The sequence below is a fragment of the Malus domestica genome, chromosome 03 (assembly GCF_042453785.1).
Source record: "Malus domestica chromosome 03, GDT2T_hap1".
In the NCBI taxonomy this organism is placed as follows: Eukaryota; Viridiplantae; Streptophyta; class Magnoliopsida; order Rosales; family Rosaceae; genus Malus; species Malus domestica.
In genome coordinates, this window is record NC_091663.1 from 10,112,285 (window position 1) to 10,131,187 (window position 18,903).

Genomic DNA, 18,903 nt, shown 5'->3' on the forward strand with positions numbered 1-18,903 from the left:
ACGTGGCGCGCAGGCCAAGTAATCTATAAGCTAACTACGTCCTTCGGTGAATGCGGGGCGTGCCAACTCGTTGGCCGAGCTCGGCCGAGGAGTAAATTTTGTTGATGTTGCGTTGGGTGCGCGGCTGACTTCTACGTCTTGCGATTGCGACCGAGGAAGAAACGCGTCTCGACCTCTTGGGTTCTCGAACCTGAAGACAAGGTTACTATTCTTTACGAAGTTCACGAATCGTCGTCGTCGGATTCGATCACAGTGATGTTATTCGTCAGAGTAAACTCTCGCCGAATCGACACCAAAGTGTAAGGGCACAAATACTCAAAACAGATATAAGTCTTGATGGTGAACGTGGTTCAGCCATCCGAATGCCGAACTCTAAATCCTACTTGGGAGTATCCAATCATAAAACAACTCGGCATGCAATGCGCCGAGCTCGATATACTGTAACACCTCACTTCGCCGAGAAGGCTAATGAGATGACCTCAATCAATAAGGACCCGGAAATCCTCCTCGACCGAGACTTAGATAGGTAACCAACCGTTCTCGCCGCAGTGCTGTTGATGCCAACGGAAGATACTGCGAGATCGACTGATTCTATGGTGACAGAGCTATCTATGCCGACTTAAGATATCACCGGTTGCTTCCACAGTGCTGTTGATGCCAACGGAAGATGTGTCAGCGAAAAAGAAGGAAAAAATCTCAAGTTATTGAGAGTTTGCGCAGGGCAGTTTTGTATTGATTTGCAGGGGCCCTTGAATGATGCACAGCCTCTTCTATTTATAGCAACGGCTCCCCCCAAGGTCGAGTTAAAACCCTACTCGGACTAGGTCTTCTTCTCCTGATCAGCACCAACTCGACCAGTCTTATTTTCACTAGGATTGTGAACCTAGTCCTTAACCGAGCCGGATTCGCTTCCGAGTTATTAATCCTACCGAGACTTCCTATTGCACTAGGACTCGACTTGTCTTGTGTTGTGACCTAGCCGACCTAGGTTTAGAAGCCCACGTGCTGAATGATCCATGGCATTCTTATCGCAAGGCCTTCCAGGCCGAGAATGATCCTATACTCGGCCCAAACTATTATTTTGGGCCCAAACATTGCCCCCTCGCTTCTGAGGTCCTCGACCTGAATTCGTTGGCCGAGTTTCGGCCTTGAAGAAGCGAATGTAATCCTCAGAACCCCAGTGCTCTATTTCCAAGGCGCATTTATTGAGCACGATTGCACGATCTTGATCCTGCTAACCAACTCGCCACGTGGCGTCTTCTAACATGGCCAATCCCTAATAATGACGTCTAAGGCGTGCGGCTACCTGAACCGTCATGCAATCATGACCTTATGGCTGAACCTAGCCACTCTACCTCAATCCGCGAGCCGCTTGTCATCGTGCAGACGTCGAAACGTCTTTCGCCATTAATCTCGCCATCACACGCAATCGTGCGCCCCCAAAACCTGAGACTCTCGGTCTTCTCAACTGCATTTCCTGAATGTTCATCATGATCAGCGATTCCTTCGGTCGATTTTGCCCTTTGTTTTGAATTTCGAACGATTGCCCTTCCTTCTAAAATCCTATAAATACTGAGAATCCCTCATTCATACTTTACGCTTTCAAAATCTCTCTGAAATTTCTTGCTCTTGTTCTCCAGCGCAGTTCTTTTTCCAGGTCTTCGTCTCCAAATCCCCCAACCCAGAAAAACCCCTTTTTCACCGTACCTTTTAAACCTCCTACAATGGCCTCCCTCATCTCTAAGCTTTCCAGGGAATGTGATCAGTGTCAGAAGATTCTTGATCGAAGCTCAATCAAAACCATACGGTTTGAAAGTGACATGAGCACTTCTCACCAAATCTTGGGTCCTCTTTTCAAAGTGGCAGTACCGTCAGCCATTACTGGACTTCTTCAGGAGCATTGCCTATCACCTTTGCTCCAAGGGTTTGAATGGTCGAGATGGGATGCGGCGAAACCTCAAGGCTCCTGGCCTTCGACCACTACAACCTGGGCAGCTTGGGTTGTTCGAATGGAAAAGCTCTTCGGCGAGCAATGGAATGCCCTCGGTATCTACGACGTCATCCTCCTTTCATCTATGGACGTCGTTCTCGACAAGGAGCTTCTCCTAGCCGCCCTATGCTTTTGGTGTTCAGCCACCAACACCATGGTTCTCCTTCTTGGTCCCATCGGCCCCACCATTCTGGATGTCACCGCCATTCTGGGAACTTCAGCAACTGGAATTCCCATCGATGCTGCCCTCGTCGGGTACCCGTCGAATCTTGACTTGAAGACGCTTTTCGACCGACGGGCTTCTGAAACGTTGAGCCGCGAGGGTCACATCCCCTCAAAAGAAGACGTTCAGAAACTTCACAAGAACTTCTTCAACTACAACACCCTCTATCTCCATTTTGCCGGCCGAGGAGAAGAGGCCCTGCGAGAAGGGGAACATGAAGCTTTCCTTTTCTATTGGTACAACAAGTACATTTGTTGTACCAAATCGAACAAATGCTTGGTCGAGAACATGCCGGTGGCCGAGGCCCTGGCTAGTGGTCACGTCCTGGCACTTAGTCCTAACATCCTGGCCCATCTCTTCTGTTGCCTGGCTGAGACGACCCTTCACAAGATCGACCCATACCAAAACGGTCCCCTCTGGGTCTTTCAACTCTGGGTGCAAGTTTATTTCGCCTCCCTTTGACCAGCGATCGTCGATTTCTCACCAACGGAAGCGCTTGGGCCTCAGCTGACCTCCCGACCAACACCCCCTCACCAAGCCGAAGAGGTATTCAAATACTTTTTCGCCCTTTATGACCTTTCCAACGAGGAGTTCTTGATCTGCCGTCGTCGAGAATATCCCTCCTCAATCAAGCTACCCACATCAATGTGGGGCGCGGACGAAGATGCCGACCTTCGTCAGTCTTGGGGGTCGTTCGTGCTTACTCGCGATCTTCCTCTCGGCTGTGATGGGAAATGAGCGGGCTGGGAAGTGTACCATCCTAATTTCCTTGCTCGACAGCTTGGCTACCTCCAAGGCTGCCCGGTCCCCCTTCTCTCCTCTCGAACCGTCTTAAGCCGTGGGCGCGAACCGGGCTCCTTGGAGAAGGAATGCATTATCGCCAAGAGGGAGTTCCAAGAGCAATGCCAAAGTTTCCGCCTTCGACCGGCCACTCCTGAAACCCTTTGCACTGACACCTTCGGTGACTGGTGGGAACAGTATACCCAGGAGTTCTTTGGGGCTCCGGTCGAAGGTGTGTTGAACAAACTCTTCGGTGACCGGCCTAAGAAAGCCTCGGCCCCCCAAGCTCAAGGTAACTTTTTTTTTTTTCAATTTTGTACATTGACTTGCCTTGCTAATTTTCTTTTACTTTCTCAGGTAGTCGGCCGTTGAGAAAGGTGGAGGTGGTCGCTGCAGCTGCGGCCGAGAAGAAATCGGTCGTTGCTAAGAGGGCCAAGACTGCTGTACTGCGCAAACGGCCTCGTCAAGAGGCCGAGCCGGTCATCGAACCTCTGCCGCCTGCCAAGCGGGTCAAAAAGCTGGCAAAGAAAGGAGCACATGAGATCCACGTCATCTTCAGTCACACTACGGAGGCGACGACTCCAGGCGTTTCTTCTTCTCCCACCGTCGGCCAAACCTTGGTCGAGAAATAGCCAACTCCGGCCGCAAAAATAGTCCAACCACGGCCTGTTTCTGAGGTCGGGACACCAGTTGTAGCTCCATCGGTCGAGGCTGCGCCTGTCCTAGAAAAGGCAGTCCCTGCGACCGAGGGGGCATCTCCCGCACATCCAAAACCTTCGATCCTCGTTCTGGAAGAGAGCGAGGGGAGCAATGAAGTTCCATTGACGAGTCGCCCTCATCCCCGCCGTCGACCTCTTCCTACGTCTAAGGCGGTCGTTCCAGTCGATCCTTCCACAGCCGGCCATGGCAAACGACCGGTCGGGGAACCAGCAGCGGCGGTGGAATCGCCTGCTCCTCTACAGGACCCGGATCTCAATCCTGCATTCGAAACGGCTGTCTCGGTCCGCCCTTCCACGGCCAACCGTGGCAAACGACCTGCTGAGGAGCCAGAGGCGACGGCGGAAACGCCTGTTCATCCTCAGGACCAGGACCTCAATATTCCTTCCCAGGAAGCCGCTTCGGCCTTCGTAAGTGCCATCTACCGCCTTTCCTTGATTACTTTTCTGCCTTAGAATTCTAAACGAGGAAAGTACTAAATGTCAGGTGCCTATACACTATTTTCATCAAAAATCCTATGCGCCGAAGGGCGTTATCTATATTTCTTGGCCACCTCAGTGGCCATCGAACGTAGATAACCTCCATCGGCCGCGTGAACTGAGAAGCAGTCTAAGACACTGGGCTCGGCCATTGAGTTCTTTAGGTTCGAGCAACGATCCTGGAGACATGGCCGAGGTCTTCTCTTGGCAGGTTAAAAGAAACGAAACCTTCTTTCTATCTTTTTTATGACTTCTTTTGAGCTTAACCTGATTTGTGTGTGCAGGCTTCGTGAGAGGTCGAATTTAAAGCTCTTTTGTCCAGCACCACCGGAGGGTCTGGTCCTTCGGTCGCCGCAACTGATACTGCTGATTCAACTGCTCTGACTCTGCTGCAAGAGGTCTTGTCGCTTTCGGCATCGCAAGTCCTTGAGCGCAAGGGTCTTGATGTGCTGGGTGCCTGTCTGAACGACCTTGGAGCCGACAGTCAACTGAGCGGCGAGGCTGTCGTTCGGAAGTCAACCGCCTTGGAGCGGGTTCGAGAAACTTTCAGTATTTTTTAGAGCGCTCAAAGGGCCGAACAAGACTTGCAGGCTGCCATGGCCGTTCAAGATATTCTCCGTCTGAAGATTGATGCCCTAAAGGCTAAAGGAGAAGCCTTGGCCGACCTCGACCGTCAAATAGCCGAATTGGCGAAACGCCGGTCGGCCATCGCCTCCGAGCTTGCCAAGGACTTCGAGTCGGGCGGCAAGGTTTGTTTGACCGAGTATGCGGCGAACACAAAACGGGTCGAGCGGTTGAAGCTGGACAAGAAGAATCGGCAGGCCGAGGTCATCATGGGCAAGGTGCGGTGGTTGGAGCTGAAGGCCCTGCTCGGCACTCTTCTACCTTCTTCACCTTAAATGTATTTGAATGTAAACCAATCGACTTACTCATTTTGTACATGCTTATCAATCTGAATGAACTGGTTTTCTATTCCCGCATTTCCCATGTGACCGGATAGTATTTCTTCAAAAACTTCCCATTGATTGGTAATCTGTGAACTACACCGGTCTGGTCTTTAAGGTGATACGCCCATTTTCCGTATACTTTATGCACAATGAACGGCCCCTCCCAATTTGGCGACCACTTGCCGAACCTAGGGTCTTTTAGTCCTACGGGTAACACCGTTTGCCAAACCAATTCACCCTCGCCGAATGTTTTCTGACGCACCTTTTAATTATAGGCTCGCTCGGCAATCCGTTTTTGTGCCACCAGTAAATTATAAGTGTCAAGTCGCGCTTCTTCCAAATCTTCTAATTCCTGTCTCATGGACTGATTATATTCGGCGCTAAACAAACTACTTTGTTCAATTAATTGCAACGAATTTATGCTTAACTCGACTGGTAACATTGCATCGTGCCCGTAGGTTAATGTGTACGGGGTTGTCGCAGTCGCCGATCGGGGCGATGTTCGATATGCCCATAATGCCTCGTTCAACTTCAAATGCCACATGCCAGGCCTTTCTTTTATTATCTTTTCGAGGATGCCAATTAACACTTTATTACTTGCCTCGGCATGCCCATTCGCTTGTGGATAATACAGTGTAGACTATTCGAGCCGGATTTTCAAATTTGCCATATACTCTTTAAACCTCTCGGCTGTGAAGATTGTTCTATTGTCAGTTATGATCGTTTCTGGTACGCCAAATCTGGTCACAATGTGTTCCTCCACGAAGTCGCAAACTTCTTTAGATGTTAGCTCGGCATATGATTTCACTTTGACCCACTTAGTAAAGTAATCGGTTGCGACTATTATCCATGCGTGCTTGCCAGCTCCAGAAGATGGCGTGATTTTGCCGATTACGTCCATGGCCCATCCTCTAAACGGCCATGGTTTAATGACCGAATGCAACGACTCGGCCGGGACCCTTTGTATAGGCCCGTGAATCTGGCACTGTATGCATCCTCGTGCAAACTTGATACAATCCTTTAATATTTTTGGCCAAAAATAACCGTGTCGTCGAAGTAGCCATCGCATTTTTCGTCCAGATTGATGAGCTCCGCAAACCCCTTCATGGACTTCTGTGATCGCCCGAGCACCCTCTTGGGGTCTGAGGCATAGCAGTAGCAATTCATCCTCCTCTTTTCGGTATAACTCGTTTTGGTACGTGACATAGTTCGTGGCGTGAACTCGTGTCCTGCGACTATGTTTTCCATTGGGATTGTCAAGGTACTGCATAATGGGTTTTCTCCAATCATCTGGTGTTGCCTCGACGGTACAAACCTCTATAGTGTCTTGTTGGTCTAGCAACGAAGGTAAAGACATGACTCGAGTGCGTATTACATCGTCGCGTCGGATGATTTGCTGGTTAACCAAGGCCGGGTATAGTTGTCGTAACACCGGTATTTCTCGGCCTAGCTTGCCCCCCAGGAGTTGTGCACCAGAGGCAATTTGAGCCAACTCGTCCGCGTCGGTATTATGGATCCGGGAAATATGTTCGAACGTAATACCATCGAAGGACTCGGCCAAATAGCTGGCAACCATGTGGTAGGGTGCCAGGGTACAACTCATGCAGCGGAAAGACCCATTAAGTTGGTTAATCACAAGCTCAGAGTCGCCGAAGACGAGGGCACGGGTGGCCCGCAAGTCATGAAGGAGGCCAAGGCCGATGATAAGGGCTTCATATTCGGCCTGATTATTGCTGCAGTCAAAATCCAACTTAAGCGAAAAATACCAACGATCGTGATTAGGAGATTGAATGACAACCCCAACGTCGGCCGAGGATGAAGTACTGGAACCGTCAAAATACATCGTCCAATAGTTGTCGCGTGTTTCAATCATGCCGATTTCGACGGCGGTGTCCCCAAAATCGTAGGGGGAGGGGTGGTGAGCAAGGAAATCGGCCAATGCTTGGCCTTTGACAGCTTTCTGGGGCACGTATTGCAAGCTAAACTCGGACAATGCCATCGTCCACTTCCCAATTCTCCCTTTTACGATTGGCCGGGTAAGCATGTACCGGATAACGTCGGTCTGGGCAATGACTTGTGTGACCGACGGAAGCATGTAATGCCGGAGCTTGGAGGCGGCGAAGAACACGGCAAGACAGAGCTTCTCAACGGCGGAATAATTGATCTCCGGTTGATTAAGATTGCGACTGAGGTAAAAAATAGCTTGCTCTCGTCCGGCATCGTTATCTTGGGCAAGGAGGCAGCCGATGGACTCTTCAACCGCCGAGATATATAGTTTGAAAGGTTTACCGCGCCGAGGTGGAACAAGGACCGGTGGAGTCGTGAGGGAGACTTTGATTTGTGTAAACGCCGCCTGATGCTCATCCGTCCACACAAATGTATCCGAGTCCTTAAGTTTCAAAAGCGTCGAAAACGCTTTCATTTTCCCTGCCGAGTTAGCTATAAATCGGCGGAAAAAATTTATCTTGCCGAGTAAGGACTGCAGCTGTTTCTTCGTAGTCGGGGGTGGATCACTGATGCTTGCACGTGCTTTATTTTCGTCCACTTCAATCCCACGGTGATGTACCAGGAAACCGAGAAAATTACCGGCCGAAACACCGAATGCACATTTAGCAGGATTCATTTTGAGATTGTGTTGGCGCATACAAAGGAAAGCCTGTCGGAGATCATCCACATAAGTCCGCTGTTGTTTGGATTTAATTACAACATCGTCGATATAGACTTCAACGATGGTTCCAATTAAATCATGAAATATGGTGTTTATTGCCTGTTGGTATGTGGCGCCGGCATTTTTGAGGCCGAATGGCATAACAACCCATTCGTAAGTGCCGAGTGCCCCCGGGCAGCGGAAAGCAGTTTTGTGCATATCGGCTTCGGCAATGAAAATTTGGTTGTACCCGGCATGTCCATCCATAAAGGATAAGATCGCATGATTCGCCGCGGCATCGATTAACAGGTCTGAAATCGGCATTGTATACTCATCTTTGGGAGTTGCCAAATTCAGATTTCTGAAATCTATGCAGATACGCAGTGCACCATTCTTCTTTAAGACATGAACGATATTCGCCAACCATTCCACATATCGAGCTGTCCGAATGAACCCGGCTTTCAAAAGTCGAACCAGTTCGTCCTTGATGTCGAGTTGCACTTCGGTCGAGAATCGACGAGGTGGCTGCCGGAAAGGTTTACATCCGGGCTTAATACGTAATTCATGCTCGACAAGAGTACGATCTAAGCCGGGCATTTCATGGTAACTCCAAGCAAAACAATCTTTGAACTCCATAAGCAAGGCACGAAGTTCGTCCTTCATTTGTTGGGGAAGTAAAGCACTAATAAACAAAGGTCGTGGGTCGTCGGCCGTCCCAACATTAATCTCTTCCAGGGGGTCCTTAACTTGGGGCTGATGATCTTCGAGCTCGGCCGGGGCGGCTTAAACTTTGTCAAGAGATAAGACAGGACCATTATTTCATTCGGCAAGGAACTCGACAAGGTTAACGCCTGAATTTGGTTGTTTAGATATAGTATACCAATGGGCCAGCAGTCGTTCCATAGTAGATGAAACCGCGGCCCTACGTTCTTCCCGATCGGCGTCAAACATCAGCTTCGGGGAGGAAGTTGGCTAATCCGAGTCTCGCCGAATCCTGGTGGACAGTCTCGGCGCCAACCTCGATAGCTTTCTGAACCGAAATCTGAGTCGGCCGTCCTTCATCATTGAAGCCTTGCAAAGTAATGTAGCCGACGTGGTCATCATAATACCGTGCTTGGATCATGTTAGTTTCGAAGGGTTGGCTATCAGCTGGGTGAACAGTGACCGATTTGCCGTCCCAAAAAATGAGCACTTGATACAATGAGGAAGGAATACAGCTGGTTTGGTGAATCCAATCTCAACCGAGTAGTGCATTATACTCGATTTTGGAATCAACCACGAAAAAGGCGGTCATGTGAGTACGACCGGAAATATTCACTGTTAACGGAAGTACACCCTTGGTTTGGGATTTGTCGCCGACGAAACTACTCATTGTGATCCCTGACGGAATAAGTTCGTCATTAGAGCGACGTAAGGCCTTCATGATGTTCATAGGCATGATATTGACGGTAGCTCCACAGTCGACAAAAACTTTAGAAACTGGATATCCCTCGATATGGGCCGTCACATACAATGGTTTTAAATAATGGAGGTTGGCCGACGGTGAGCGAGGAAACAATTCGGCCAAAGCTGCTTTGATATTGTCATCTTTTGTTGTCGAGTCAACTTCAGCAACAGATACAAAATCAACATGGCCGGCTTCCTCGGCGACTACATCACCATCGAGGAAATTCGGCTGAGCTGTGCTGGATTGAAAAGCAGCGGGTAACACATGGACCATACTGATTTCCATGTTATCCAAGACTGATGGGCCCATTGGGTTAGGATCCTCCTCGCTAGCCTCATCTCTCGTCTGGTCGGCGACTACGGCTTCCGTTGTTGTCAGAGTTGGACAAAAAGACTCTTCTGCTCCTTCTTCAATGGTTGGATCCTGCGATGCTGCTTCGACGGCTTGTTGGTTCTGCTTGATTGCCTCAAGTGAGGTTGAGATCGACAGTGTGCTTGGGGTCAAGATCCGAGCCTGCTCCTGGTAGTGTATCCGGGCATCTCTGGTGTCGAGATAAGCATCCAATCGTGCAACACGTGCTATTTCATCGGTCGTAAGGTCGAAGAGAGAAACAACCGAAAATACTTCAAAATGATATCGTAAATACTGAAGGTCCTCCATTGAGAAAGGAAGGTCGGCTGCATCGATATCAGTGTATGGGTCGACTTCAAATCCAAGGACACGAGCTTCTCGTATGTGCTGGAACCTTGCTTTCAATCTTGGGTCTGAGGTCTTCTGAATGATTCGCTCGGCATCAGGACAATCCCGGACTAGATCAATTGTATCCTGACATGCCTTCGGCAAACCATACAGATCATTGGCCGAATGCTTCTTATGAAATTCTCGCAAGTATTCCAAAGCCTCCCCAAGGAACGGCGGGTGCAAATTCCGTCGAATTTTGATCAAAGGTTTTTGTATGGCCGGCGGGGCTAATTTGCTTTCGGCCTCTTGCCTGAAATGCTCGAGGCGTGCCTTCATCTCCCCCGACCGAAGAAGAAGTTTGATCCGTTTATCAGCCTCTTCGAACATGGTTTCGATATCTCGGTTGACCAGCCGTTTCCCTTGAACCAACTCTGTCATAATAGCTGGGGGTGGTCGTTCATCATCAGTAACAATTGTGTCATTCGGCCGCCATTGAGGGACTGAAGTTTCTTGGGCCGCCTGTCGACGGGCCATGCAATCTATCCTTTGATGTAGGCGTTTCTGGGATTTGGATAGTGCGGTGTAGACGCCTTTCGAAGAATGATATGTATACCAACGTTGATCGCTAGGTTTGGGAGGTTTAAAAGTTTTTTGGCTCCGCGAAGATTCCGAACTGCTAGAATTACGTTTATAGTAGTCCTCGTCATAAAATGAAGCATCAAAATCAAGGCGTCGCCTGACTGAAGGTACCTCTTCCATCCTCACTTTAAGACCGAGCCTATCAAAAACCCCTTGATGTTGGCCTACGTTGGCAACCTTTTGTTGGGTTGTAGCCGTAGGTCGTTCCGTTATAAGCGAAGAGGGCTTCTCCTCTGGCTCACTGCCAACCTTTGCTCTCCATTTACTGCACAAAACCGCCGTCCCACTGTCTTCATCGATGCTATAATCCATCATAGGTTTGACAATAGCGGGTCCCGTTAAAGCTGTAGGCGGTTTGTTTGAACGAAAATCGACCATGAAACGTGGCCGAGAATTCTGATTCCGAGAGCGTTGCGTCGCAACATTTTTGGCCTTCCCTTTCCCTTTGTCTTTAGGTAGGCACGCATCGACCATATTTACTGCTGCCGTGGGGAACGGGTCAGTATCAACACTCATCTTCTTCTCTGGAAATTTCAGTTTGCCATTATCAATCCAGCTTTGGACGTTGTCTCGAAACACGACGCAATTGTTTGTCGTGTGTTTGCTTGAATTGTGGTATTTGCAATATATCTTTCCTTTAAGCTCTTCAGCCTTGGGAATGTTGTGCCCAGGCCGAAGTTTGATGATCCTTGCTGATAACAGTTGATCAAAAATTGCATCGGCCTTTGTAATATCAAAAGTATAAACTTTCGACGGTTTCAGTACTCCTTCAGTAGCCGAACGGATTTTGACTTCCTTATAGTCAACTTGAGTCAGTGCCTTGCAAACGTATGGCTTATCTATCACTATCTCAGCTGCATCCACACTAACGCATTCATCCTCGGTTGATGCATAACTGACAGCAGGATTCTTGTAAATCGTCCCCCGAGATGGAGCTTTCGAAGTCTTTTCCTCGTGGAGCAAATAATCATACTGCTCGACATGTTGGGCTAATTCGTACATATCCCGAAAGTTTGCCCCCAAGAACTTCTTTTTGTACTCGACATCAAGACCATTCAGAGCGAGTCTGACGAATTCAACTTTGGGGAGAGGTACTCGGCACCAATTCCTGGCTGATTTGAATCTAGTAAGATAATCCATTGGTGACTCGTCGGACGCCTGAGCCATCCTTGCTAGTGAGGATACTGACATTTCCATTCCCGGCCGATAAAACTGCTCATGAAATTTCTCGACCAACTCCTCCCAACTCTAGACGAAGTTCGGTGGGAGGTTAATATACCAAGCGAACGCTGAGCCGGTCAACGAAAAATTGAAAAGTCGCAGCTTGTGAAAGTCACTATTAACGTCTTCGCATTGTGCGGTGAAGCGAGCTACATGTTCTAACGAGGATAAGGATGATTCTCCGGCAAAAAGGCTAAAATCCAGGATCTTGAAACCTCTAGGGTATTCGACCTGTTCTACGTAAGCTGGATACGGGTGTATGAACTTAGGGAACTTTGGCCCTTTCTTCATGGCTGAATCGATCATCCGTTGAACTTCGGTCATATCGACGGGTGTTACTTCCACTCTCTGGTCGGATCCGTCTGACCTACTATTCGACCCTCCTCTTCTTTCCAATTGAAGTGGCCTGAGCCGAGCAGGAATTGGCTCGGCCGGTGCGCTTGATAACAGATTATTCCTAGGCGGCAAATGTTGGGCAAGATCAAAAGTTCTACCATCGCTGACCTTACTAACCAGTATTTCGAGTAATCTGGTTTGTGCTTCACTGGAATTGTGTATCACGTCATAGAGTTTATCGATTCCTCGACTCAGCGTCTGTTCAACCGTCCGAGATTGCTCATCAAGCCGTTTCCGAAGAAACGACCTTATGGGTGGATCGGATCCTTCGCCACCATCTTCATCACAATCTTCTATTACTCCTTCATTGAGAACGCAAGTGTTCCTGTCGGGAATTTCAAGACTGCGAACCTGACCGCCGAGATTAACTTCCATTTCTCGACGAGTTGCACTCGTGGACTCAGGTGTCACGGCGCTGATGGGATTCTGCGCTTGTGGCACATGGTGTCCTATGTTCTGATTTGGTAGATCGGCTGTCGACTTTCCCATAGCTGTTTTCTTTTTTACCAATCGTGTTTCAATTAGCATGAACTTCGTAGTTTAGCACTGGGTCCCACTGGGCGTGCAAAAAATGTTGACCCTAGAAACTACCAAGCCTACGTGGCACGCAGGCCGAGTAATCTATAAGCTAACTACGTCCTTCGGTGAATGCGGGGTGTGCCAACTCGTCGACCGAGGAGTAAATTTTGTTGATGTTGCGTTGGGTGCGCGGCTGACTTCTACGTCTTGCGATTGCGACCGAGGAAGAAACGCGTCTCGGCCTCTTGGGTTCTCGAACCTGAAGACAAGGTTACTATTCTTTACGAAGTTCATGAATCGTCGTCGTCGGATTCGGTCACAATGATGTTATTCGTCAGAGTAAACTCTCGCCGAATTGACACCAAAGTGTAAGGGCACAAATACTCAAAACAGATATAAGTCTTGATGGTGAACGTGGTTCGGCCGTCCGAATGCCGAACTCTAAATCCTACTTGGGAGTATCCAATCATAAAACAACTCGGCATGCAATGCGCCAAGCTCGATATACCGTAACACCTCACTTCGCCGAGAAGGCTAATGAGATGACCTCAATCAATAAGGACCCGGAAATCCTCCTCGACCGAGACTTAGATAGGTAACCAACCATTCTCGCCGCAGTGCTGTTGATGCCAACGGAAGATACTGCGAGATCGACTGATTCTACGGTGACAGTGCTATCTATGCCGACTTAAGATATCACCGGTTGCTTCCACAGTGCTGTTGATGCCAACGGAAGATGTGTCAGCGAAAAAGAAGGAAAAAATCTCAAGTTGTTGAGAGTTTACGCAGGGCAGTTTTATATTGATTTGCAGGGGCCCTTGAATGATGCACAGCCTCTTCTATTTATAGCAACGGCTCCCCCCAAGGTCGAGTTAAAACCCTACTCGGACTAGGTCTTCTTCTCCTGATCAACACCAACTCGACCAGTCCTATTTTCACTAGGATTGTGAACCTAGTCCTTAACCGAGCCGGATTCGCTTCCGGGTTATTAATCCTACCGAGACTCCCTATTGCACTAGGACTCGACTTGTCTTGTGTTGTGACCTAGCCAACCTAGGTTTAGAGGCCCACGTGCTGAATGATCCATGGCATTCTTATCGCAAGGCCTTCCGGGCCGAGAATGATCCTATACTCGGCCCAAACTATTATTTTGGGCCCAAACAGTAATATAACATGAAATATTATTAATAACATTCAAATAATAACCATGATACTTGTATGCGTAAGATAGTAATTACAATTGAAGAATACTTACATGAAGGGACTCGACCAACTCATCCCAGGGTTGAACATAAACGTCGCTAAAGACATCAATCTCCGGGAATTTTGAACCACCTGAATAGAACAAGATAAGGAAAATGTTAGTACGAAAAAAAAAATATTATTGACATATTAAAAATTGAATATGAAAAACTTTAGTATTACCTGCCAACGCGCCTCTATCCTATATGAGAAGGGCCTCAAACCAAAATGGTGGAAAAGAGTCTTCTTTTCCCAATTGCTCTTGTTGGCTTTCGCCTTCTTCTATTATAAAAAAATAAAGGTATTAGTTCTAATTTAAATGAAATATAAAAAAAAATCAATAAACATTAGTAAGAAACGCATAATACTTTTAAACTTGATATAAAAAACGTACCACATAGTCAGACTCTTGAAAATGACTTCAGAGCCACAACCCAATTATCTTCCCGGTCCTCAAACTCCTTCGGGCAACCCTCCTCAAGAGCAACCTGCAGATCATCAAATATCTCAAAATATTGGTACAGGTTACTCTTCCACTACTTGTACCATTCAACAATAAGCATGTTGACGTATGCCAACATATCGTTGTTGATGTTGTCGAAATTGTAGTTCGTCTGCAATGTAACAAATTAATTACATACATTAAGTAATATAAATATATAAAATTTAAAAGAAAAACAATTAAAAGGTAGGATACTTACCGACAACTATGTGTACACCTTCGTCCTCACCTCGTCTGGCACACCTTCCAAGACTTCTATTGCGTAGGGCAATAGGTCTGAACGACATGACCAATGTTGTGGGCCAATGCGCTATGATACTCTGCCGTTGGTGCAGCCCAATGCCAATCGTTGTATTCGATTATGATACGTCCGTTGGTCACCCGGGTGACCTTTGCCATCTTCAACTGGCAACAAGGTCCTCGGGTATTTTTCTTTGCTGAAAAAAATAAAAAAACAATCAAACAAACACAACAACTTAAACCGAAAGTTAGGCAGAACCTCCCCTAAAGTTATAACAATTCTGAAACCCTGGACAATGTAACGAATAATATATGATATCCAACAACAATCACAACAGTTGAATGCTTCAGTAGTGGATGCCAAGTGAAATATTACATAGTGTATATCTAGTTTGTAACCTATCCAGAATCAAAAGCCAACTAAAATTTTTAATCGCATGAGGAACATTTAACTTCCACATTCTATTAGCAACTCAGTTTTTAAGTTATTTGTTGTTACATTATTTTGAATTCAAGTCGCAGGTTTGACAGTAAATCGACTATTAACATTCATGCTCCAACAAATAGAATCATTTATATCAAACACTAATAACAGAATATGGTAAATTTTATTAGCAATATAAATATTGACAAAATTTAGCATAAGAGATTTATTCGAGCAGTTATTGGAAATAAAATGACAAACTTTCAGGTTGCAAAGCTTAATTGATCTTCCTGTATAAGATGAAACAGCCTATATGGAGAAATCACCAAGGCATTATAGAAAAATTCAGTTCTCAGCGTTTATCACATGTTTACCTTGTTAGGACCCCAAGGAATCAATGTTGGATGCTGATATGTCGGGCGTGTGGGGGCGGCGATGACCACACCTGGCGCTAACAGGTTGCACCACTGAAACGGCAGATGACGCCAGCACCTGGGAGACCACGGGACCAACCGGATCAATAAGATCAACCGGATTAACCAGCACGTGGTCCATTTTTGCTAGAGCAGTGGCGGCTGAAGTAGGAGGCAGAGGAATCAAACGAGCAACATTCGACACCACCTTACGACTTCTAATCAGATGTGACATCTGCACAATGAGAAGATAATAAATTGATCTCTAAAATGTTGGTTGTACAAGCAGCCAGTCATAATCCTTCTAAAACTTCTATAGTGTTTATCAAATTAATCATATAAACTTCTCCCATTTATATTAGAAACTTTAAAAAATAATAAATAAAAAGAATAACATTGAATCAAGGTCATAAGAAAAATTCTAGTTCTATTGGAAATTTGTGCAATAAAGTTTTGTGTTAAAGAAGAAAAACAGTGTATCAATTATGAAAGAAAGCAGACACATAGGATTCAAGCCACAATAGCCTACTTACTAGATGTATCCAAGGAAATCAACCATTTATACCTTGAGAAGGTTTTTAGGGGAAATATTTTCACAAGACTTTACCTAGCACCATAGTTGTTTGAATTAAAATCAAGCAATTACAACAGTAAAAACAAGTAGACTAAACCTTCAACTCATTAAATTAAAATCAGCATTGTAGTTTGAATCTTAGCATAAGAAAGATGGAATGTTAGATGGCCAACTAAACGGACTATATTAACTGGATAGTTTGCCATCGAAATCAATGTCCGTACTTTTGCCTCCACCTGGGACATGGACACCACTATTTTGCGTACACAACTTGTCATCTCGTGCAGTCCCCAAAAACTTGACGCTGTTAACATGGCAACCGGAGAACAATTCAGCGCGAATTGGGCCGAACGCCAAGTTATATAACTCTTCACTGTAAATGGGGGAATTTGATGCTTCCAATTTATTCACCTAATATTATACAAAAACATACCCCTGTTAGTTTGAGAAAATTAAATACTACAATATATATCACAAATACAAAACACTTATAACTTACATATTCGAGAAACCATTGTGGAAACAATTCTCAGTGTTTCTTGGCATACAAATGTGATGGATGTTCTCGCTTTATCATCTCTTCATGCTCATCTAGGTATGTCATTATCTCGTCACAATTGTTCAGTACGAACCAATGCACTACCTCCATGTCATTTTTGGAAAATGACTCACCTCGTACAGGATCTCCAAGGGGTCATGCGCATTGGGCAAAAACAGAAAGTTTCTCCTTTCTCACACCTCCATCATTATTGTGCTACGAAAGATTGAAAGTCGTCTCCACATATTTTAAATACATTCCACAAAAAGTAAGTAACTCATATTGAACTCAAACCTCTATAATTGATCATTCGGGCTTCGCCCTATTGCATACACTTTTTTTTAGCTCCCCGAGAAGCCTGCCAAAACAAAACGATATGAGCAAATTAGTAAGCATGGGTTAATGATGCATAAACAAATGATGAGGATTATATACCTTTCTATTGGATACATTCAGCGATAGTTGACATGATTAGCAAGCGATGCTTCTTCCGGTAAGTGAACCATTACATGGATCATACTTGTGAAGAAATCTGAAGGGAATATCATCTTAAACTTGCATAGGACTTGGACAATGTCATGGCATAACTGATTAATGTCCGTCTTTCGCAATGTTCTTGCCATCAATTGGGAAACAAATCTAGACAACAACATGATTGGCTTCACAAAATCTTCCAACAATAAGTGTCGAATACCCACAGGAAGTAGGCGTTGCATAAACACATGGCAGTCATGGCTCTTTAGTCCAGCAAATTTACCCCCATCAACATTCACACAACACGCGGTATTAGAAGCATACCCATCGGGAAACTTTACAGACGATACAAACTTTAAAAACTCTTTTTTGTCATTCGGTTTCATGGAAAAAACAAAGAAAAAAGAAAAAAAAAGCAAGATCCCTTCTGGCTTTATCACTGTCCCTATTCATCCATAAATCCCTATGTATGCCCATTCTTTCCAAATCAAGACGAGCTTTGATCGTGTCCTTTGTCTTGTCCTCGGTATCTAGAATGGTGCCCACCAATGTGTCAAATACATTTTTCTCAACATGCATAATGTCGAGGTTGTGTCTCAATTTTAGTTTCGACTAATACGAGAGCTCAAAAAACATAGGCATGTGCATCAAGTTCATGTGTAGAAAGTCTAGTCTTACTCACTGTTTTCCCAAACAGAGCAAAATCTAAACGGTTAAGCTGTTCCACAATCTGATCACCAGACCATTCTCTAGGTCTGAGGCAATGTTCTATTTTCCCGACTAACTCCTTATCTTTTTCCCGCCACTCGTGGTCCCATGGCAACCATCTCTGATGACCAAGGTAACAAACTTTTCTGACGTGCCAACCAGATGTTACATCATCATTGCGTACAAGGCATGTCATATAACCCTTAGTGCTCCACTTAGAAACCATTGCATATGCGGGAAAATTGTTCACAGTCCACATAATTGATGCCTGCAAAGTGAACATCTTCCCAGTGTACTTATCGTATGTGTGCACACCATTTATCCATAAATCTTTTAGCTTATCAACCAACGGCCTTAAGTAAACATCGATTGACTTACCAGGATCCTCAGTTATCAAAAGAGTTATCATCATGTATTATTTTTTCATACATTTCCAAGGCAACAAATTATATAGGAATACGAAAATCGACCAAGTGCTATGGTGTTGGTTTAAAACCCCGAACGGTAGCTCTTTGTACCATACTTAAGGCATCCGTATTTTAATCTCGTATAAATACTCGGGGGACTTAAATGTAATTATGTAATAAAGGAATGGGCAAATATGTAATAAGTGAGAAGCCCTTATTCTATAAAAAGGACTTATCACCCTCACAATTAGGGGAGGCGCTCATATTCAGAGCAAACCCCCTCACCCTCTCAAAGCCTCACTCACATTACAGAGGCTCTCTCTCTCACAATCCTCTTAGAGAAATATAATATCAGTGTGGACGTAGCCCAAACATTGGGGTGAACCACGATACATCTTGTGTTCTTTACATTTCTTGCAGATTCACGGTTAGATTTACGTTGTTCCAAGACCCCTCCGGTTTTGTGCATCAAAATTTGGCGCCTTCTGTGGGAAACGACACGAAAAACTATGTCGGTTCTCTTTCATTTTTTCACCTCCACCGTAAATCTGCAAAATCTACAAAAACCCAACAACCCAAAGCTTTTCCAGAAACCCCCACAAACACAAAGTCACCATGACCTCCTCATTTCTCTCTTTCTCTCTCTAGAATTGCCATTTTCCTTCTTGCGTTCTCTCTCTGTCACTCTATCCTGG

General features: G+C 45.9%; 1 protein-coding gene across 1 annotated transcript; it reads right to left on the reverse strand.

Moving 5' to 3' along the window:
- Positions 1-5,158: 5,158 nt before the first annotated feature.
- LOC139194646 (uncharacterized) lies at positions 5,159-8,002 on the reverse strand. The gene is made up of 2 exons (XM_070819540.1): positions 5,998-8,002; positions 5,159-5,340 (listed from the first exon to the last, which is right to left on the reverse strand). Exons 1-2 carry the CDS (start codon positions 8,000-8,002, stop codon positions 5,159-5,161), a joined length of 2,187 nt encoding a protein of 728 aa, XP_070675641.1.
- Positions 8,003-18,903: the final 10,901 nt, after the last annotated feature.